This window comes from Manis pentadactyla, chromosome 2 (genome assembly GCF_030020395.1).
Source record: "Manis pentadactyla isolate mManPen7 chromosome 2, mManPen7.hap1, whole genome shotgun sequence".
NCBI lineage: Eukaryota > Metazoa > Chordata > Mammalia > Pholidota > Manidae > Manis > Manis pentadactyla.
This window is the reverse complement of record NC_080020.1, coordinates 158,142,578-158,164,096: the sequence shown is the minus strand read 5'-3', so window position 1 is coordinate 158,164,096 and position 21,519 is coordinate 158,142,578. Positions and strand designations below refer to the sequence as shown.

Here is a 21,519-nt window from a genome sequence, read left to right as displayed (position 1 = left end):
TACTGACTGAAGTACTCTTAAAATGTGTTACTCTTTGCTCTTCCAACCGTTTGCTCCAGTGTTCATTCCACTAGTTGTTAGGTTTATGCCTCTTTCATGTAGTGTTAGTTTTCTCAAACATTGATGACTCTTAATTGTGAGCTTACCTTTGTGTCTCCGCATCTCAGGAGGAGTAATGCTGCCTGGCTGAATGTGCCAGTTCCCCATAATCCTCCTGGTCCATGTCACCTGCACTGAGTACGAGCCAGAAGGGGACCATCAATGGAGCCACTTTAAAGTTCCTTTTTCTGCAGCTTAACCCTCTTTATATACACCTGCACAGACACACACACACACATATGCACCCCAATGACCCTTGCAAACCTGTGCCATCCTTCATAATTCTGTTAGAGTCATATGGAAATTCTGGTCATTATTTATGTTAATTGTATGTTATTTGAATACACTATGTTTATATTAGTATGAATACGTAAGAAACGTGAATATTGATTACTCTAGGGTTTGGTTTGGTTTTGGTTTTGGTTTTGGTTTTACATAAAAGTACAGACCATATTCATTGCCTTTAGTTATGATAAACATTTTTCTGTTTATTCTCATGTAACTCTTAAAATTTAATTATCAGTGTTAAAAATCATTGAAATCTACTATTTAAAAGGTTGCATTTTATTATATGTACACTGTACATCAGCAAAATTGAAACTTAAAAAAGATTTTTTAAATTATTGATCAGACTGATTTCTCCATACCTGCTATAATAAATATTAGAAGACAGGAGAATAACAGTGAGATGGTAATGATTACCTCTGCATACTTTCTTTCTTCCAGGGTGTACTTTCTAATGAAATATTTACCATATTGTCCAGCATTCCTGAGGCTAAGAAATTTGCTAAATTCTGGATCTGCAAAGCAAAGTTGTTGGCAAGTAAAGGCACCTTTGATGTTATTGGGCTTTACGAAGAGGCCATTAGAAATGGGGCAACAGTGAGTATCTGTCAAGGGTGGGCAACCTCTTGAATATTTTGTGTGGATTTTCTGTTGTTTGCAATATGGCAGTTAGACAATGTATTTTCAACTCCTAAATCACTTCACAAAGTTACATACAGAATATGAAGCACAATATGTCCTTTATGAACATTTTAATTAAAATATTCATTTTGTAGAAAGCAGTATTACATGTAAACCAATAGAGTCAGTTTTCTTGTCAAGTGAGTATGTCTCGGCCTTACATTCATTGTAGAAACATGCATTATGGAAAGGAATAGCATAGAAAATTATCACATCATTTCAATATCCATACAAAGTCACACTTCACCATAAAGAACCTAAAAATATATCAAAGTTAACATCAATATCCTTATCAATATCCATAAATCAATAATGCGAGCTATTGTATGAAATAACTTTTAATTCTTAACCTAGTAAAACCACTGCCTCCCTATGACTTTTTTTTTAACAAAGAATGCATCAAGTAGGTTTATAACTCTTTTCTCCTAGTTGTCACTTTCCATGTTATTTTTCCATGATTGTTCAAAATCGGAGTTGTACATGCACATAGTTAAACAGCCAAATAGTTAAATTAGATTCATTGCATAAGGCCTCAGCTTCCCTTCCTTCCCACTTCCCAAAGGAAAGTGATTATTTTTATCTTTACCTCAATAATTTCCAATGAAGTGATTACTTTGAATACATTTCCCTTTGCTTTGCTTTCTATTTATTACTATACAATTTTCCAATTCTTCTCCAGTTGTCTAAATTTCTTAGTACTTTCAAACCATCAGATATTCTATTGACTTCTTCCTCTTAGAGACTTTTCTCTGAGACCATCCAACGGGTTGCTTTTTACCGGCTGTCATTCTGTCATCTCCTTTCACCATCACCCTTAGATTCTCTTTTCTTCCTAAATTGTCTGTTTCTTCCTCACTGCTCGCTCATTCCCTCTGTCTCTCTCTTCTTTCTCTTGGCTGTTAATTTGTTTTATTTTGTTTTCTTCTCTGTTGTTCATTAAAGGCTTTACTCAGATGCTGGTGAAACAGGGATTTTTGCATATGTAAGAGGAGGATTTGAAAAGCTTATTCAGAGCTCTGGACACATGGATGAGGCTTTACCATAGGGTGATCTGGCTGAGTCAGTTGAAGACCCTTCAACATCAGTGTCTTCAGGTCTTTCCTCTAAGACTGACCATGTTGTCTAAAGAAGGCTCTTCCATCTCCTTCCTGGGGGCTAGAAACCAGCTATGAGAGTCTTGGGGAGAAGAGAGCTGGGAGTCTCAACCTTAAACATGGAAACTTTCATTTATCCCTCTTGTTCAGTAAGCACCCCCACCCTCAGTCTTACATGATATCCTCCAGAGATGTTTATCCTTGGAGAATATATCCTGTTTTCTGTTAGAATGAAGGGCATGGGGCACAGTCACCAAGCTGCATGGAGCTGAGGGCTGCAGGGTAGACTTGGAGGCCGGACTGCTTTTTGAACAGATGCTCAACAGTCCTCCTGATTTTGGCCCCACCATCCACTCCTGAGCCTTTCAGAGGCCCTGGGATTTAGTGGGTTGTTTCTCAGCCACATTGCCAGCTTTGAATTCGACTCCTTCAAGTTGAGCAAATTGATTACCTCTTCATACTACATTCTAGCTTCCAAAATCTTGTTGCTGTTTCTTCAATTCTTTGTAGTTATTGCCTCCTTTTGATCCCTTTGTTATCATTTTAGTAGAGTTTCAAGAGGGATTAGAAATAAATGTGCATTCAATCCATCATATTTAACTAGGAGCCCTAAAAATGTAAAATATACTTGATGAGTATTTTATATAATTCAGACTATTTGTAATATATTCTCTTCATGTATTCCTATTCCCTTAAGCTTAAAGCATCTTAGACTTTGTAAAAGTGTATAGATAACTTTGCTTTTATGTTCTATTGTCAGTTTATATCTATTATTTATTTGATACAGCATCCCAGGTCAGGAAGACCAACCTCTAAATACAATGTTCCTCTGAGAAAGCACAGGTCACTTATGCTTCATGGCAGGGTTTGCATACTTTGAAAAAGGAAAGCTGACTCAGATGATTTTATCAGGAAATTACTTTTCTGTAATGGCTTTTTTTTTTTTCTTGTTATGTTATGTTTAATCTTGTGTTTTCTATGTCATGTTACCAAATAAAAGAAGAAATAAAGGAAAGTCTAAGGGAAAATTGCCAAAAATGCCCACTAAAAGTTTTATTTAGGTAATAGGATTATGGGTGGTTTCCTTTTTTAAGTTTGGCCTATTCAGTTTTTATGTAATGAGCTATATGACTTTTATGATAACAAAAATTCAGTTAAGACAGCACTAAAAATGTGTACCACATTTTCTGTATGGCTAACTTTACATCTTTGGGCCAGAATCTTCACATTTGAACACATCTTTAATGGGATCATATAAGTCGATAAGAAAATTAGTTTGATTTACAGAAATTTCATTATAGACAACTTTCCATAAACACATCTCTTCATTAAAGTCAAGCATGCCAGCATTTAACCAACATTTCCTTTGTTCCTTCATTTTTCTCATAAAGCTATAAATCTGAAACTTTAAAAATATTTATAGTTAGTCAAGAGAGAAAAAATGGAAACATTTTCATGATAAAAAGAAGTCCATTTGATATTAGAGTTCCTTAGGTCATTTTTCCCATAAATGTTTCTAATACTGTTCTTGTATTTTCTGCCTTCCTTCCAGCCAATACAAGAGTTACGGGAAGTTGTTCTTAATATTTTGCAAGACTCCAACAGAACCACAGAAGGTACTGAAGTTTTTGTATTTAAATTCATTCCTTCCATCTGCTCAAGTAAAAGTCACTGAGGGACACATACAGAAAAGAAAATAATTAAAAGTCCCCTGAAATGTCTCTCACTTCTTGGTTTCCATAGCCTGGCCCTTTCAGCCATCAGCAGCAGCTGATTTATTTCTGTTGTTACAAGGAAATACAATACTCAACACTGAAAAAAGGTTGTTTGCGTTAGAGCAGCCTAGACTAGAGTGTCTTGCTTCCTTGCAGTCATTGCTAAGAAGAGACTGAGGTAAAAGGGAGAGAACTTTAATCATAACAAAACCCACCAGCACTTACACATCCAAATCCAAGTTATAACTTTAAAAACAGCCATCTCAGGAATCTTCTCGCATAATTAACCCTTGCTGTCATTGCTCAGAATCTTTAGAGAACCTTCTATGAAAAATGGCATGCTAAATACAGTGAATGGCATATTATAACTGCTTATAACATTTGCTATGTGAATGGAAAGAATAAACAAGCTACCTTGAGAAAAAAATGAATTGGTTTTATGGTCTCAGAAGGAGATAAATCTTTTTCCTTTAAGAGTAGTTTGGACTTTGGGGAACAGTCAAGTCACATGAATTTACAGCTACCTAACCCATTACTTTAGGGAATAAGGCCACAGGGTACATACAGTCGAAGGTGCTTTTACTGGGAATGATGCTGCAATTCAGAATTGTGTTCTTCAAAGAAATAAAAAGAGAAATTGGAATCCATGCCCTTCGTGCTTTTTGCCCCTATTGATCTGTCTTGGGATCTCAGCCTCCAGCCACAGTATCTGCCTGTCTCAGTAGAATTTTTTTTCCCTTCATTTTGGTTGTTGTAGGAGCGGAGATCTAGAGATCAGGCAAGTTAACCATAATGAGTCAATAAAATTGACCACTGGTGTGGTGTAAAGGTAAAAGGCCAATGGTTTGCCCCTAAGGAAGCTCTCTTAAGAGTGAAAGAGAGGTTGGGGGTGTTGAGAATGTTGAAAGGGTTTCAGGGATCCATCCCGACATGGCAAGGAAGCCCAAAGGCTATCGGAGGGCTGGTTAGGAGGGTGACCTGATGTAGCAGGGCATTGCTACAGGGCTTAGCAGGAAAAACTAGTTTTAAGTCTCACTTCAAATCAGTTACTCCCTATTCAGCTTATGGAGTCCATCAGGATCACTGGGAATCATTTCTGTATTTCTTTTTCATTTTACTGATTTTAGCTTCAGTATCAATTTGCTAAACCCTGCTTTCCTTCTTGACCTTGCATACACAGGAATTACCTGTGACTCTTTAGTTGCTGAAACTAATATGACGTCGATAGAAGAGCTGGCCAAGAAGATAGAATCTGGAAAGTCTTGTCTTTCTCCAAAAGCAAGGGAACAGGTTACAGCAACACCCCAAACAACCAGGGCAGAGCGGAGTAACCACCCTGGCATCAAATTACAGATCGCCCCCATCCCTAGGTAAGCACAGCTAAAGCAGGCTTTGTGTCCACAGGCCTGATTCGAGTACAGGTCTCCATTTCTCCTCCATAAATCCAGAATGCCTGTAGTCTACTGACACCTTCTACCTCATGTGGGGACCAGGCAGTGGTGATCCATCTTTGGCCCGAGGGGGAGGAGCTGGGGGGAGGGGAGGTTGGACCATTAACAGGAAGAGCTGGGTCCTTTCTCTGCACACAGACCAGCCCCTTCACGTCACCCCCACGAGACTTGGCCTGCAGTGAGGACAGTGCTGCCAGAGTCAGGAGGGCATGGGAATGGGCTTACTCCCTCCCCTGGAATCCGTCCTAGTGGTTTTGTCCACCAGCTTAAAAGGGTTTTTTTTTTTTTTGGATAATTTATGATCAGATGTCAAAGCTGGAAGAATCTTAGAATTCATTAGTCCATCCCATTTGGTGTTAGGCCCAATTTCCTCAAAACCTGTCAACTCTTTGAAAGTTTTTGGTATAAACAAACACCAACTGCCAAGTATTTGACTTCAAATGAAAAACATACTTACTGCTTCATTCAATAAATCCCTATGTTATATCATCTAAGAGCAGATGGACGCCACCCATTTCATTCTGGCAATCAGGGAAAAGCCATCTTAGGACAAGAGCTGCTCTAGACATATCTCTTACACCAACCTACATTAAAATGTCCATCGTGTTTTATTATATGTAATAAGAAAAAAATAAATAATAATAAGTAGAATTTCAAAAGAAGTTAAAAGGCTTTAAATGCATCTGTTGCTATCTCCCAGAATAAATGGAATGCCAGAAGTGCAAGACATGAAGCTTATCACTCCTATACGGCGTTCAGCAAGGATCGAGCGAGCTGTGTCCCACTATCCGGAAATGCTGCAGGAACACGATTTAGTAGTGTCTTCTCTTAATGAGCTATTAGAAGTGGAAGATACAGAGTGTTTTATATTCCGTAAAAATGAGGCTTTGCCTGTAACATTAGGGTTTCAAATCCTTGACTCATAATTTCCTGATGCTTTTTTATATTTAAAGGTGTTTCAGAGCCTCCATGAGACAAGAAATGCCCTAGTCCAGGGACCTGGAAGAAACTTTATAAAGGAGAGGCATCATAGATGCCGATTATGGGCTCTCAGGACTCAGAAAGCGATTCTCTGGGTTCACTCTCAAATTTTATATCCCCAAAGGAAAGTCTTTGGTTTATTTGTTTAAGGCTATAGTTTGCCACAGTTTTACAATATACATAAATTTCAAACTATTGAATATTAATGTATCCCACAAGTGTGATAAAAATTTATACTTTGTCAATCTAATCCCAGCATAGTTTTTTATATCAGAGGGTTGATGCCTTACTATGATAGACTTTCCTTCCAGCACCCACCTTAGCAGAGAGGGAGGTCCTCCCAGCATGGAAGAACTGAGCTTAGAAACTAACCTCAGCTCGATGGGACAGAGCAGACTATCTGGTCAAATCCCCTCGCTTTACAGATGAGCTTATACTAGCCATGCCTTTGTTCAAAGATTGCAGGTGACTTCTGTGTGAGCTTCGACTTTGGTCACAGTGTCCCTGTGGGTGGCAGGGAATGCGTGGTTTTCCTGTGGTAGGTCTCCTCCAATGAAACACTGCCCTGAATTGGGATGGTCACCTAGTTTTTTATATCCAAACTTAATGTCACACTTGTCATTCAGAAATGCTTCAACTAAAAACGAAAGGGAGTGGGGGGAAAGGGGCAGGGAGGGCACACTTGCTTCTTCACTTCAATTCTTTGCTCTGCTAGGAGACACCTGGCCTGAGAAGACAACAGAAGCCAGAGACTAATAAACGTTGCCTTTCCTTCGTCCTGGGCAAGTGCTTTTGGAAACATACAATCAGAATCATTATGTAAACATAATGTATAGAAAGACCTAGTTGAACATATTTAAAATTTTTGCTTTCTTCATATTAAACTATCATCTAAAGCAAACATTAAATTTTGTCATCCCTTCTCATCCGTTTATCTTATTTATCATAGGAAATAGTGATGATGGCTTAGCCTAGAGAATTAAAGGTTTGTCTGGGGAAACCCCAATAGGCCACCTCAAGAGGCCCCACCGGGAAGATTGATCACCTTGACCAGGGGTCTGGCCAGGACCTGGGTTTGTTCATTGTGAGAGAAGCAGATCCACCTCTCTAGGTCAGATTTATAGTAACAATGTTCATAAAACTGAGCAATAAAACCATATGCTAATAGGATGATTTGGGCTAAGAAATAGAGCATCACCACAACCAAAACACAGGAATCCACACAGCCAGCCCTTTCCTTCCCTTTAGACAGACTCACTTTGCCTGTGAAGCCAAATAATGCCCAGAGGGTTGCTTAGAGATCACAAGATCTGACAGTAGTATTTAGGATTTAGAGAAATCAAATATTCAACCAGACTAAAAGAGTCCCTCCATGCTAGCAATGTCCTTGCCTCAGACTTCGGGTGCTCCGTCTTATGCCCACCGGCCAGGCCCCCTCACTGGACTGCACTGCCGTCCCTCGTGCATTCTCCTCTCCTTTGGCTCTAAAATAGTTCATCCTCACCACCCAATGCCTACCCCCACCCCAGGCCTGGGAGGCAGCTCTCACCATGCCACCCCGGGTATAACAACTACTGGTTGAAATATTGGCTAACCATGTGTATTTTTCCTTTTTTTTCCCCATTTTTAATTATTTCTAATAATATATAGTTCTTAAAGTGACAAATTGGAGGTTTTGAACAGTCTGATTAGACTAAACAGCATCTTCAGGATATAAAAGAATAACAATTATGGATGGTAAGTAGCTGCAGAAAACTGCACCCTAATTCTAGAACTCCTTATAGATCCTCAGTAACCCTCTTGGTTGGTAAACAGCTGTTCCTAAATAGGGTGGAGGGGGGAGGAGAATGATGGAAAGAAGACAGGCCCTTAATCACTTGGGAGGAAGATCCATAGGGAATTGGAATGGAGATATGGGCCTTGGCAGAAACCAAATCTAATATTTAGCAACAACTTCTTAGAGAAGGTGAGAATAAAACACGTCTTAGAAAGAAGGTGGTTACAGACCGGCACCCCTGTGCAGGAGGACCATGGACCAGTAAAGAAGAGGCATGACTACACATTTGCTGTTTACTAGGTACCAGGCACTCATGCTATGAAAGACATCTGTTGTTGCCTGCCTGGCATGCAGTTGTCCTAATAAGAGCACCCTAATTTCCTTAAGACCACCTTTCCCTAGCACGTGGCCCAGGCCTGGCCAACAGGAGCCATGACTAGAGGGTGGGCTCAAGTCTCAAAACCAGCAAAACTCATTTCCCAGACTTTTTGGAAAGAGACTCTTCCTGGTAGAGCAGCTGGAAGAATAAGATGGATATCTGAAAGCCATCTTCTTACCATGCAGGAAAAAGCCTGCCAGAGAATGTTACCAACACAGAATGAACATGAGAGCTGGAGAGGGCGAGGTTTCATCCAGTAACAGTCAGTCCCCTGGCTAAAGCCTGGAGCCGGTCAAGCTGGGCTTTACAATTTGAGACAATAAACTCCCTTTTTCTTAAGCCAGTTTCATTTAGCTTCTTGCTACTTACTAGGGAAAAAGTCCCGACTAGCACACACACTGTTAGCCTAGGAAGCTTACTTAGTGCTTACTCTGCCCATGAGCTATGTGTTTTGCCTCATCACATCTCCCAGCAGCCTCAGGACATTGATATGGAAACAGGAGTTAGTAAATGACAGCTGAAATTTCAAACTCTGTTGTCTGATTCCAATTCCAGAGCTTTTAGCTCATGTCTATTTACAATGGAAAAAGGAGGACTAGGATGGTGAGAAAGAGCAAAGGAGAAATTCTTGAGCTGTTACAGTTTACCAAACAGGAGTCTGTGACAGCCAAAGTACTGTCTTTGTTTAACAAATGAGGTAATGATATCAGTTCCGTGGCTGGAAATGAATCTCTCACATCAGGGGCCCGGGTGAGCTGGTGCAGGGCTCATAATATGCCAGGCCCGAGCTATGGCCACCACGGCTCTGCCATCCCTAGGGTGCAGGCTCGTCCGTATGGCCGAGGACGGCTCCCTACCAAATTCCACACGCCAGCCAGTGGGGAAGGGGAGGAGAGGACGTGGAAGGCGCACCGCCCTCTAAGGCCACAACTTGGAAGTTGGATGCATTATTCCTTCTTGGGATGGAGGGGCCCAAACTTGATCACATGTCATCTTCAAAGAAAGCTGAATGTCTTGGGTGGCCACATGACTCCCAACTGAAAATTTTTCCCGAAATGGTGTATGATTATCAGTGTCTACCAGTCTTGGGAGTAACAGAGTACATATCTAAAAGTACAGAAGTGACATGGAGTTTAAAAAAAAAACTGCTTCAGATGAACAGCCCCAATTACAGATCTCCCACCCTACCCCAGATGAGCTCCTAAGAGTTCAGGAAAGTTCTAATCCAACTTTCCCCACTTCCCTTTGTCTTAAAATATATCTTTTTCCCCACTTCCTCTTGTCTTAAAATATATCTTTTGCCCCACACTTTCCCCTGCAATTCTACAAGCAGACTCAGAATAATAATAAATTGGGTGACATGGTTCCTTTTTCTTAAGCCAGTTTCATTCACTCAGTGAAACACACAGGATGCCATGGATGCCAGAGATACAATGAGCCAAACGACCTGACCCTACAGAGCCAAGAGTCGAGTGGGAACGTGGGTTAAAGAATCACCAATATAAAGCATGATAACCCTGAGAAAGAGAGGCCATGGGAGAGAGACTAAGAGAAGGAAATGTCCCAGCCAGGAGGTGGGGAGCCCCCTGAGATCTAGGGAAGAACAGGTTTAAGGAGAAGGCTGGGGATGCTGGCAGAAGGAAATGCGTGCGAAAGGCCCCCTGGCCCCTCTCCGCTCTCTTCCACAGGATCCCACTGCCCTCCTTGGCCCCTGCCTCTCTTCTTCACAGCCCTAAGGCTCTTCTGCCAGGCGTCTATCCCCAGGCCCTCTCTGCATTCTTTCTACCCAGGAGGGAATTCTAAGTGTTGGTTTTGTAGTGTTAGCTACTGTGCCATATTTCAGCATCTTTCCAGAAAAGCATGAGCCCTAGCATCTACACAATATTCCTAATAAAATAATACCCTCTAGCCCTTCAGAACAGTCTAGTGTTTAAAGACTCAAGGCCAAGAACACCTCCTCCTTGCCTCGGGTATCTGCCTCTGCAGACTGGGGCCCAAAAGTCAGCCCAGGAAGAAGAATGAAAGGCCTTAGCAATGCCACAACCCTGGAAGCTTCTAGAATGTACAAGTGTGAAAAAGCAACTGTGAACTCTGAGCATATGGCCTGTTGTTCCTTATTTATCTTCATATATTCCAAATGTTTCCCTGGTTTATCCACAGAAAATGAAACTAGTAAACTGTGTCACAGATCTATTCCTCCAAGAGTTTGGTCATTTCAAACATGTAGGTACATCAATCTAAGCCTCTGTGTAATGCCAGGTAACACTGCTAACAGACAGAAAGTAAACCAACTGTAGGAGTGAATTCAAGTCAGCAACACCAGAACAAGGAATGGCCAGGGCTTCACACCACAGAGCAGCTCCCACCAACATAAAACAGTCCAGTTTGAAATCAAGTGTGACTTCTTATAGATTTAATGCATGTGTACATCAAGGTCAAAGATGTTTGGGCTATCTCACTGTCCTTCATAGTGACCTGGAAGAAAGAAGGTCATCTACGGCCACTCAGGTATCATTGCTATTACTAGCAACAAACAGAAGTGCACAGAGATCCCATGTTTAAAAAGAAATGTGTATATACACGATGGAATAATATTCAGCCATAAGAAGAAAACAAATCCTACCATTTGCAACAACATGGATGGAGCTAGAGGGTATTATGCTCAGTGAAATAAGCCAGGTGGAGAAAGACAAGTACCAAATGATTTCATTCGTTTCTGGAGTATAACAACAAAGCAAAACTGAAGGAACAAAACAGCAGCACACTCACAGACTCCAAGAAGGGTCTAGTGGTTACCAAAGGGAAAGGGGTTGGGGAGGGTGGGTGGAGAGGGAGGGAGAAGGGGGGATTAAGGGGCATTATGATTAGCACACATAATGTAGGGGGGGTCACAGGGAAGGCAGTGTAGCACAGAGAAGACAAGTAGTAACTCTATAGCTTCTTACTACACTGATGGACAGCGACTGCAGTGGGGTGTGGGGGGGACTCGATAATATGGGTGAATGTAGTAAACACAAGGTTGCTCATGTGAAACCTTCATAAGATTGTATATCAATGATTCCTTAATTTAAAAAATGGTTAAGGTCATCACATGCAAAAAAAAAGGTGTAGAAATAAAATTCGATGTGAAACATGATGTAGCTGGGGGAAGTAAAATCACTCTGCTTATTTTGGGGACAACAGCCATACCCCTTCCTTCTCCCTGGAAGTGTTCTTGGGCTCCAAATCTGTTACATTTATGAGATTTCAACTGGGTCGCTTTTTCTCTCTTCCATACTTTTCCTGTTCTTGGAAAAATGTCTACAATAGAAGCCAGGCCATGTCCAGGATTCAGTCAGCCTCCACGCAGCCCTCCTGGTCCTCATCTCTCTCTTTGCCCTCAACCTTATAAGAAACAAAGAATGCTAGTTAGGGAATCTTACTTCCAGGAGTCACACAGCGACTCCCAAGCAAGGGTAGAAAATGTGTCAGCATGCCCCTGCCTGGGCTGGGATGGAGACGGGGCAGGGGTCCCCAGACCACCCACAGTTGCAGATGGAGCGTGTCTGCCCTTTGGTGGGCTGGGATAGAACAAGAGCTGCAAACCACTGAATAAAGATTATTAATGTACTTGAATTGTGAGCTTCCCACAGGCAGGAGTAAAATAGCTTACAATTCAGTTTCTGTACTGTTGGGCATGCAAGAGGCATCCAACTGGTAAACACTGGTTGGAAGAAGGCACACCAGCTAAAGGAAACCTATGAGATGGCTATTTTAAAAATTGAGCCCTGGAATGCCAGGGTAGAAACAGGAGCCATCATGCCACAAGGTTTGGGGGTGCAGAAGCTCTGCCATGAAAGCTAGAATCTCAGTTCAAAGGGGAGCCAGGCAGTACAAAGTGACAAAGGTGTCGAAGCTTCTACACATTTTGTCTATAAAGGCGGCAGAGGAAGCCTGCTGGGGAAAGCCTGTGCTCAGCAACCTCTCCCAGAGTGGGGATGGATTTGCTGGAAGAATCAGCCAAAAGTGGCCTAGAGAGATGCGAGGCACCCATACAGCTAGGCAACCCCTGCTGAGCAGAACCTGCTGGCCTGGGCCCAGAGCCAGCAGTTCTTGGCCCTATTGGACCCAATGCCTCATTTTAAAAACAAATGTTTTAACTTCCCCTTCTTTATCCTGAATCGAAATTCACAGGTAATATATTGTCTCAATAATTTTTAAAAATCAATACCCTAACTATAACGTTGGAGAAATTAAAAGCAATTTATAATACACGAATATGTATTTCTACATAAATACTCAGGAATAGTTACTGCCGAAGACAAAAAGCTCTTGCAGATCTCCAAAGTGCCGCTAGAGTGGATGCCACCCCACCTGGAATCCCTGCTCCAGCCCACCAGAGCCCAAGTCACGAGTCCTTGGCCACAGCCGGGGCCCCTCCCAGCCCTGCTGTGCAGAGACTCCATCTACCACCTCCCAGCAACTCACTGTGCTGCTGCAGGAGAGGGGGTGGGAGGCGAAACCCGGACTGGAGAGTTCTCGCTCCACGACTGACTCATGGGGCATCTGTATAGGAACAAGTGCAGATGGAGACAGAGTGGTGAGGCCTTCGGGGAATCCTCAGGGCTGCCCACAGCTGCCAGCTTCCTGCCCAGTGATGCTGCGGAGGAGTGAGCCCAGGAGGGTCAACAAGAGAAAAAAAGTCCTGGCAGATGAACCTCAAACTGAATGAATCATCAAACCTCCCCCAACACCCCCCCAAAAAAAGCCAGATGAATCCTCAGAACTTCCAGAACTTCCAAGCCAGCACAGCTGGGGAAAGGTCAGATTTCTTTGATTATTTCTTTCATGTTTGGCTCTTGCCTCTTCTTCACCTGTCTGTTCTCTACTTTAGCAATGACATCTAACAATGTGGGTAACTGGCTTGCCAACAGGGAACCTCTAGCCCTGCTCATCTAAAAACCCAGAGATGATGTGAGGCTGCACAGGGAGAGCTCAGTTCCCCAAGTGTGGTGCAGGGGACAGAACACGTCCCCTGGCGTTCAATAGAACTGGGTTCCAATCCTGCCTCCATGGTCTGCTTGCAGTGTGACAGCACGGTCCTTAGGGTCTCTGCACTGCTGTCTCGCCAAGGGTAAAATGAAGATAAACAAACCTACTTTGCTAGGTTCTATCAAGCATTAAGCAGAATCAGTTTAAAAAAAAAAGGGAAACAAAAAGACCTTCAGAAAATGGATTTTCCCCTCTCAAACATCTGGAAGGCAGCTAAGGGTGGCCAGGAAAGCAGGGAGAAGGCCCCGGAGAAGGTTTCAAGTCCAGATCCTTGAGTTCAGACTCTGCATCTTCTAAGGTGGAAATAATGATGCTTCATTGGGAAACTGCACTGCTCAGTCCCACAGCCACTGCCCTTCCCTGCTCAGGCCCAGGGGAGAGCCAGCAGCAGTGACTGCTCTCACATCCACTGCTTTGGACTCTTCCTCTGAAGATGCTGTATTGTTTACTGAGGGCAGAGACACTGTACCTTCCTTCCTTGCAACTGGTATCATTTCTACTAAAGAAATTATGAGACGGTTTGGTCTCAATGTAAAGTAGGAGTTAAGGCTGGGCAGGAGGAAAACCGCCCCAGCAAAGGCAGCTGCTCTCTGGAGCCAGACTCCTCCCGCGCACTTTGTGCGGTGCGGACAGTTATCTGCGAGGCTTTGACCCACTGTGTCTGCAGGTGCGAGCTTGGGCCTGGTGGCCTTGAAAGCTCCTGGCAGAGCTAGCGAGCACTGGGTCCCTCTGCGGCATAGGGCCAGGTTGCGGGGGAGGCTCTGCAGGGACCCACCAGCTCCGGGGCCGCGCGATACAGCGAGCTGAGCGGGCAGTGCAGGAAGTTGAGGTAGGTGGCGGTGTAGAGGTCAGCGTAGCGCGTCAGCTGGCTGGAGAAGAATGTCTGGCGGAATCCGCACCGGAACAGGCTGCCTGTTGCACTGTAGCACTGGTCCAGCTCCCGGGTGACTCTCTGAGGGCAAGCACACTGAATAGAGGGGGCGCCCCACCCAGACCTGCATCCCACGGGCAGTCCCATCCCACCCTGCTGGGACGGTGCCCAGCTCTGCCCTCCGTGGGTCCATTGCCTGGGGACACTGCGGCCTTCGCCCACCCCAGGGAAGAGCTGCAGCCCTGCCCGGGGTCCGCACGTGTCGGGGGCATGCTGCTTGCGGGGCTGGTGGGGGCAGGGGGGAGGCGGCTCACACTCTGCCACAGGCCCACTCCCTGCCTTCCTCTCAGTGTGCCTGTCCCCGGGGAGTGACCACCCCAGACCAGACGCACAGCATCATGGACTTTCTGATGCCCCCACAGAGGGCTTTGCAGAGGCCCCACACCCTGCCCCCCTAGCAGGCCCCTCCTCTTCACCAGGCCCTCCTTTTAGCATCTAGAGAACTGGTTTGGACATTTACTCCCAGAGTGACCCAGAGCACTCAGTTTCCCTCTCTGAGCATCAGTTTCCTCACCCATAAAATGAAGGTCCACTGTCCAGCCCACTTCTTGGGGCTGTGGACCGATCAAATGGCACATGAGGGCTTTATGGCCCTCAAAATGCCCCACAAGCACCCTCCATTATTGGTCCCAGCTGGCCCTGCAAAGCCAAGTGGCCTGAATCTCACTGACAGCCTGTGGGACCTGCCCAGGTTGGCGGCTACCTACAAAGCCACAAGGGAGGTTTTCCTTTCTTCTTTTCACTGGACCCATCAGCTCACCAGCCATAAATCCCAGCTTCTAGGGCCCCTCGTCTGGCCAAGCCCAAATGCTGACCAGAGCTGGCTAGGCGGTCACAGGAGGACCCAACCTGGCAAGCAGGCACTTCTTAAGGAGAGTTAATGGTGGAGCCTGAGGGACAAAGACCAAGCTCCACAAATCACCACCACCACCACCCCCCCACAGCCCCGGGACCCAGGCTGAGGTCAGCCCTTCCTGCTGTTGTTTGTAATATGGGCCAGCAGAGGGCGCTAGCTGACAAGGACAGGTGGCGCTCCTCGCAGGTTGGCTCCAGGGCCCCGGGGCAGCCCAGATCTAGGCAGGCGCCGGGGCACACTCCGCATCCAGAGCCCCACTGAGCCCCCCTCCTCACTCCACATCCCACTCTTACCTGAATCTCCCTCTTCGTGGAATCGATATCTTTCAGCCCACAACTGCTCCCATCCATGTGCCTGGCCCAAAAAAGGCTACATGACCCAGGAGAAGAGGAGCTGTGCCTCCAAGCTCCAGGCACACCCTCCTAGACCCCATGAGGACGCTCCACAGGCACCCAGTGGGGGCGCTGAGCTGGGGGTGTGCACGTCTATGAGATGGTAGGCGTCCTGACTCCACACTGGGTGGGTTAGCAGGAAGGGCCTAGATGTCACAGTGAGTGGTCCCAAGGAGGTCAGAGGGTCCCAACGTCCACTTTACTAGGAAAGCAGAGGCTGAAACCAATCCTGACGTCCTGACTACCCTGCCCCAGACCTCACTGCCAGGACTGGATGTGGGTTGCCACCCCTCTGCCCTCAGGGCCTCCCCGGCAGGGCCACAGCCAGGCTCTCACTGGTACAGGTCTGCCAGGTGTGTGTCCAGCCTCTTCAGCTCCTCCATCCGCTCTGAAAAATGGACAAGGGACAGTGGCAAAGGTGAGAGCCTTGCCCACCTCTGTCTGGCCACAGGCCCAGCTCAACTGTGTGGTGGCGTAGAAAGGTCACTGGAGGTCTACACCCTGCCAGCTGTGTGCATAATATCCCTGACCCCTTCCATACATCGAGTGAGACTCCCCCCAAAGCAAAGCATAGGCCCCGTCGGACAGGTGAGCAAGCTGGTCAGGGAGCGATGGGACCCACCCAGGGTCACATGCAATGACTCCAACTCAGCTCTTAGAATGAACCACAATTGTTTGGGGTCCTAGCAACTCCTGACCCCAAGGATAGTTTAGCTCATTCCTGGCTAGGAGACTGAATCGTTCACTCACTACAAACCCTAAGGGTAGATGGGGAGGGTGGGGTCAGATGAGGTAGGAGGCCTCAGACTACAGACACACCGCAGGACTGAGTCAGGTGGAGACCTGAGTCTCAGCGTTGCCCTCTGGCCCAGTGACTTGGGGCAAGCTGCCTGACCTCTCTGGGTCTCTGCTTCCTTGTGTATAAAGTAGACCCACTCTCAGGAACCACAGCGTGGACAGTATTATCATGGCCACTAACCCCCAAAGGGAAAGAAGGGAGGATGACAGTGGGGAGGCCTCTGCATCCTGGCCAGTGTCCCTGCCCATTCCTGAGCCCCAAAGCTCACCCTTCTCTCAGGCCCAGATGTACAACTCCCGGCTCAGCTCAGGAACCACCAGGCAGGTCCGCCAGCCCTGCTGCTTCTTTGACTTGAGGATGTCGCCAAAGATGTGGTCCCCGATGTACAGGATATCCTTGCCCCGCACCCCAAGCAGCTCACACACCAGGTCCGAGGAGCCTGTTCCATGGAAGGACAGTCTGCCCACCACCCTGGCCATGCTGGCAGGCAGACAGGGGCTCCAGGTAAAGGGAGGAGGCTGTGGTGGTGCACGGAGAGCTGGTACCTCCAGAGTAGACAGCACAGTGCTGGTGGGTTCCTGTGTAGGTGCCCATGCGGAGGTTGCCTGAGTCCTGGAGAGGGCAGAGGGGCACCCTGGTCAGGGAGGGCAGGGGCTGGCAGCCCCAGGGGTACCCAGGGGCATGCAGGAGGCAGCAGCGGGCCAGGTTCCCTGGCTCTGGGACAGACAACCAGCAGAGCAGCAGCTGCCAGAGGCAGGGCAAGCCTGGGGGGGGGGCTCCCTCCCCAGGCGGTCCTCAGGTCACAGGGTGGGGCTTCGGCCATTACCGTGTTGACCTGTCTCAGCACTGTTCCCTCGGCAAAGAAGCGGGGCTTCTGCGTGTCCACGACAATCAAATCAAAGTAGGACTTCCAGGGCCTGGCCTGCAGGCAGCCATGGGGAGCACACAACACACATGCTCAGTCTGGAAACTGACGCTGACAGCGCTCACAGGTCCTCGGCGGGTCGCCACCCCCAGCCTGCAAGGCGCCAGCCCAGGCTCAGCCAAGCCCTGGACTGGTGAGAGCTCACCGGCCCTGTGCCCAGGCCCTCGCGCGCCCTGGGCCCGCCTCCGGCCAGATGAAAACCACAATGGCTCCCAGATACCTTTCAAAAGACGTCTGCGGAGGCCGGAGTTGGAGGTGTGGGCCTCCAGAGCTCCTCACATGCCCAGAGGCCCAGCAACCCCTGATGGCAGAGCCCTGCTCACCATTCGCCCTCCAGGTGACACCATGTAGTGCACAGGGTGGGTCACGGTTCCCTCCCCTGGGCCTGCCACAGCCTCACCTCAGGCCTTCCACCCCACTGACTCCTCCCCAAACATCTGACAGCCTCTTCATGGCCTTGCCCTCCCCTCCAGGCTCCTCAGGGTCACTGGCCTCCCACCCACTGCGAAGGGAAGGCTGGGCAGAAGAGGGGAGCCCACCTGTATGAAACGACCCCTCCCAAGGGCACCATGCAGGGCCCACCTTAAGCAGGCAGCGGGCACTCACCTCACCAATGCCAAACAGGTAGGTCATGATGGCCTGGCAGGGATGGGGCAAAGGTCAGAGGACCAAGCCGGACTGGGCCAGGGCCACTGCCTGCCTCTGCCCTCACCCCAGAGGACACACCAGGGACCACGGGAGCAAAACGGTAAGAATATCACTCATTCCACTTCAAAAGGCCAAGAAATGGAGTCCCAAATACCCACCAAATGGTGGGAGTGGCAGGGCCTTGGCCCCCTCCCACCCCATCACTGTTTCCTACAGGGCCCCAGCTTCCCCTGGGCCAGCAAGGAGGCGGCTCCCCGGCCGGCAGGCTGAGGGCCCCACACCGCTACACACACTCACATGGGTGTAGTTGTAGCTGCTGTTGGTGGCTAGGAACACTTTGCCAGCCTCCTTCATCCTGCCCAGAAGAACAGGGATCCGTGCCTGGGGCAGAGAGAGGGGCCACTTCCAGCATGGGGCCTCCCAGGGCTGCCTTGGGGTCCCTTTCTCAGTCTCAGCCTCCCAGGCCAGGCAGGAAAGCCCACAAACAAACCAGGCCTCAGAGCTCTGTCCACATCTTGAAGGAGGAGGCCAGGGACGGAGAGCAGCCCCAACGCCACCCCAGGAATGAGGTGACAAAAGGTCGGGCCTGGTCACCACCCTGGTCTGTGGCTACTCACATCCTTCTCCAAATACTTGTCCAAGTCCTGCAGGGTCTTCTCCTTGAGGCAGCCCTGTGGGAGGGAGCGTGCCCATGTGCATGCTCGTGTGCATACCTGCCCACCTGCCTGCACCCCAGGTCGGGGGAGCCCAGACCACAGTCCTCAGCAGAAAGAGGAATAGAAACTCTGAGGGCCTGGGGCTTGGGGGCCGGCCCCAGGGAGCAAGAGCAGGCAGATCGGGGGCCCTGGGGGCCGGGGCCCCTCACCGACTGGTGGATGTTATCCATGGCATCAGCCACGTCCTGAAAGAGGCTTCGGAAGGACATGAAGAGGTCCCCATGCTGGTAGCCAGTGTCACAGCTGAGGCAGACCAAGAGGGGACAGACCGATCAGGGGGCCTGAGGTGATCACCGGCCCAGGAGCCTGTGCCAGGGGAACCCCTGCAGCCCCACAGGACTTGAGCCCCAGCCACCCAGGAGGGGCATTGCCCTGTGCTAAGGGTCACCCTTGGATGGCTGTGCCTCAGGAAGGGCCTGTGCCCCGTGGCAGGGCCCCCACTTCAGAGCCTGGACCCTGGCACTGGGTCACCGGGCTGGGCAGGGAACGGGACGCACTTGGCATAGTGGGAGCAGCCGGAGAAGAAGTCCACTAGGCAGGCGTAGAGGTAGGTTTCTGGGGTGGAGAGGCTGGTCAGTCACTGCCCCCAAGTCAAAGCCAGGCTCCTGAGGACCCCTCCCCACACCCCCATCCAGCCCTTACCTGGCAGGTTGAAGAGTGTGTTGAGGATGTGGAACCGCTGCAGGTCATCCCTCTGGATGAACTTGCTGGGATAGAAGCTCCAGATTTCCGCCCTAGGGAGGCAGCAGGCTGGGTGCAGCCGACCCCTTCACCAGGCCTTGCCATCTCTTCCCACGTCCACCCTGTCCAGCTGGCATTGCAGAGCTTCTGTGGCATTTCTGAGCCTCTCCTGCCTGCCCCCCTTTCCTCCAGCACCCTTGCTCTGCACCCCAGCCCTTACTCCGAGAGGAAGGTGAAGCCATGGGCAGCCAGCAGCACGTTCCCGTGGGCGTCCACCTTCAGCAGGTTCCCATAGAGCACATCAAACACCAGCCCCCTGGGGGAGCGCAGAGGTGGGATTCCTGGGCTGGCCATCAGCCCCAGCAACTGTCCCACCACCATCCCTGTCCGTGCCCCCACCATCTCCACCCATCCCCTCACCTCCATTCCCGCCCCTGCAGGCTCCGCACCTGGTAGGGAAGGTGGGATCATAGGTGTAGCGCAGGATCTCATGCGGGTACCCGATGCACACCAGGCGCTCCAGCAGCAGCCCGAAGGCGAGTGCCTCATAGGCGGGGGACTTGTAGGCTGCAGGGGCCAAGCCCATCCAGGCCGGTTGGTGCACACCCCCTGCTGCCCCAGCTCCAAATACCCACACCCCCTCCCTCTCTACCTGCTAGAGTGTAGTCCATATCGAAGCCAAAGCAGTGAATCTTCCCCAGTGCCAGGCTGCGGTTGACAAAAATCCTGGGGACAGGGAGGGGATGTTGAGATTGGCCCCCAAACTCCAAGACCCAGGACCTCGCTGGGCCCAAGTGTCTGAGCATGTGCATGCATAGGAAGCCTGTGGGAAGCGTTGCTCACTCTCTCCCCATGGGCTGTGTGCCATGAGCACCCCTATGGGCAAGGACGTGTACCTGTCACGGGATCATCACTCTCCTGAGTGGGATCATTGTGCCGGAGCTCAGAGATGATGCGTTTGTCACGAAAGGGCAGCACAGCTGCCCTCTGGGAGGGAAGAGGAGGGCACACCCTCCCCGCCTGGTGCGCACTGTCAGGGTCTCCATCTGACCAGTCACTGCCCCTGTGGCAGGGCCCCTTGCAAGTGTAGGTGCATGTCTGTGTGTGAGTGTCACCATATCTGTGTATTTAAAGGGTCCTTTAATACACCAAGTGTGTTAGACACACATATCTGTGTATTTAAAGGCTGTCGTGTTCTGTGGGGCATGGCAGGAAATGAGACCCCCCAACCCCATCCCATGTGCCATCTCACCGCTGGTGCCAGTCCTGCTTCAGGCCTTGGGAGACCAGGCCCTGTGGCTCCCCTCTGGGCTGCCCGGGCTCCTCCCCACCCACGCTGGCCATCGCCGTCAGGAGCAAGGAGGAGCGATGGCCCCAGCCCCAGCCACCTGCATGCTATCAGTGGGACCCAGCAGCTCCCCTCTGCCTCAGACACCCAGCTGGCCCCACCCTGGGCTCCCATCTCCTCCTCCTTTGGGGGAGGAGTCAGCCATGTCAGTCTCTGGTATTCCCTCCTTTCTTCAAGAAAGTAAACAGTTATGACCAAGAAGAAACCTTCATCTCTATTTTGCCACCTCCATTTCTAGGGCTTCTGCAGCCAAGGACCTCAGCCACCTAGAATGCAGCACAGGGCCCAGGATGAAGCAAACATGGGCTACAAAAGGACTTTAGAAATACAAGATACTCAAAGAACTCAGGACTCTTGCTTTACACACAGTTCTAACACACTTGGTTATCAATTTTCCCAGCCCAAGGCCACTTAAAGAAGTAACTGGGCAGAAGCATGCCGAGAGTTCTGAGTGTGGCAAGTGACTAGAATCTCAGAATCAGAAAACAAGTACAAAACCGAGTATCAAAAAGCAGAATGACTGGGACCAGCTGGTGTAGAACTGTGCACAGCCCCTGAAGGCCCAGTGTTTTTACAGCAAAACACTGTGACTGTACTCAGGGCTTTGTCTGGATCATCCAGAAAGACTTCTGTGCTGTGCTGTGTCCTCTTTTAAAAGGAAGCCGAGTTTACAATGCATGCTAGAACTTTCTCTCCAAAAGGGCTAAACTAAATGAAGTTAGGCACTGGC

General features: G+C 48.6%; 2 protein-coding genes across 3 annotated transcripts in view; one reads left to right on the top strand and one right to left on the bottom strand.

Moving 5' to 3' along the window:
- The window catches only part of CKAP2L (cytoskeleton associated protein 2 like), a 33,224-nt gene extending 25,992 nt beyond the window's left edge, over positions 1-7,232 (top strand). For both annotated transcript variants that reach the window (XM_057497008.1, XM_036905041.2), the window contains 4 exons: positions 826-981; positions 3,712-3,775; positions 5,055-5,244; positions 6,026-7,232. In XM_057497008.1, the coding sequence (XP_057352991.1) occupies positions 826-981; positions 3,712-3,775; positions 5,055-5,244; positions 6,026-6,251 (636 nt within the window). In that variant the 3' untranslated portion in view covers positions 6,252-7,232. The remainder of the gene's footprint in view (positions 1-825; positions 982-3,711; positions 3,776-5,054; positions 5,245-6,025) is intronic.
- A 4,080-nt stretch (positions 7,233-11,312) lies between these two features.
- Positions 11,313-21,519, bottom strand: part of NT5DC4 (5'-nucleotidase domain containing 4) — a 31,088-nt gene continuing 20,881 nt past the window's right edge. The window contains 17 exon segments of the mRNA XM_036905037.2: positions 11,313-11,846; positions 12,930-13,007; positions 14,269-14,445; positions 15,574-15,634; positions 16,009-16,060; positions 16,740-16,910; positions 17,017-17,083; positions 17,298-17,393; positions 18,003-18,035; positions 18,342-18,425; positions 18,662-18,715; positions 18,910-19,003; positions 19,258-19,315; positions 19,403-19,494; positions 19,662-19,757; positions 19,891-20,008; positions 20,094-20,167. Coding sequence (XP_036760932.2) covers positions 11,793-11,846; positions 12,930-13,007; positions 14,269-14,445; positions 15,574-15,634; positions 16,009-16,060; positions 16,740-16,910; positions 17,017-17,083; positions 17,298-17,393; positions 18,003-18,035; positions 18,342-18,425; positions 18,662-18,715; positions 18,910-19,003; positions 19,258-19,315; positions 19,403-19,494; positions 19,662-19,757; positions 19,891-20,008; positions 20,094-20,112 — 1,404 coding nt within the window. The 5' untranslated portion in view covers positions 20,113-20,167 and the 3' untranslated portion in view covers positions 11,313-11,792.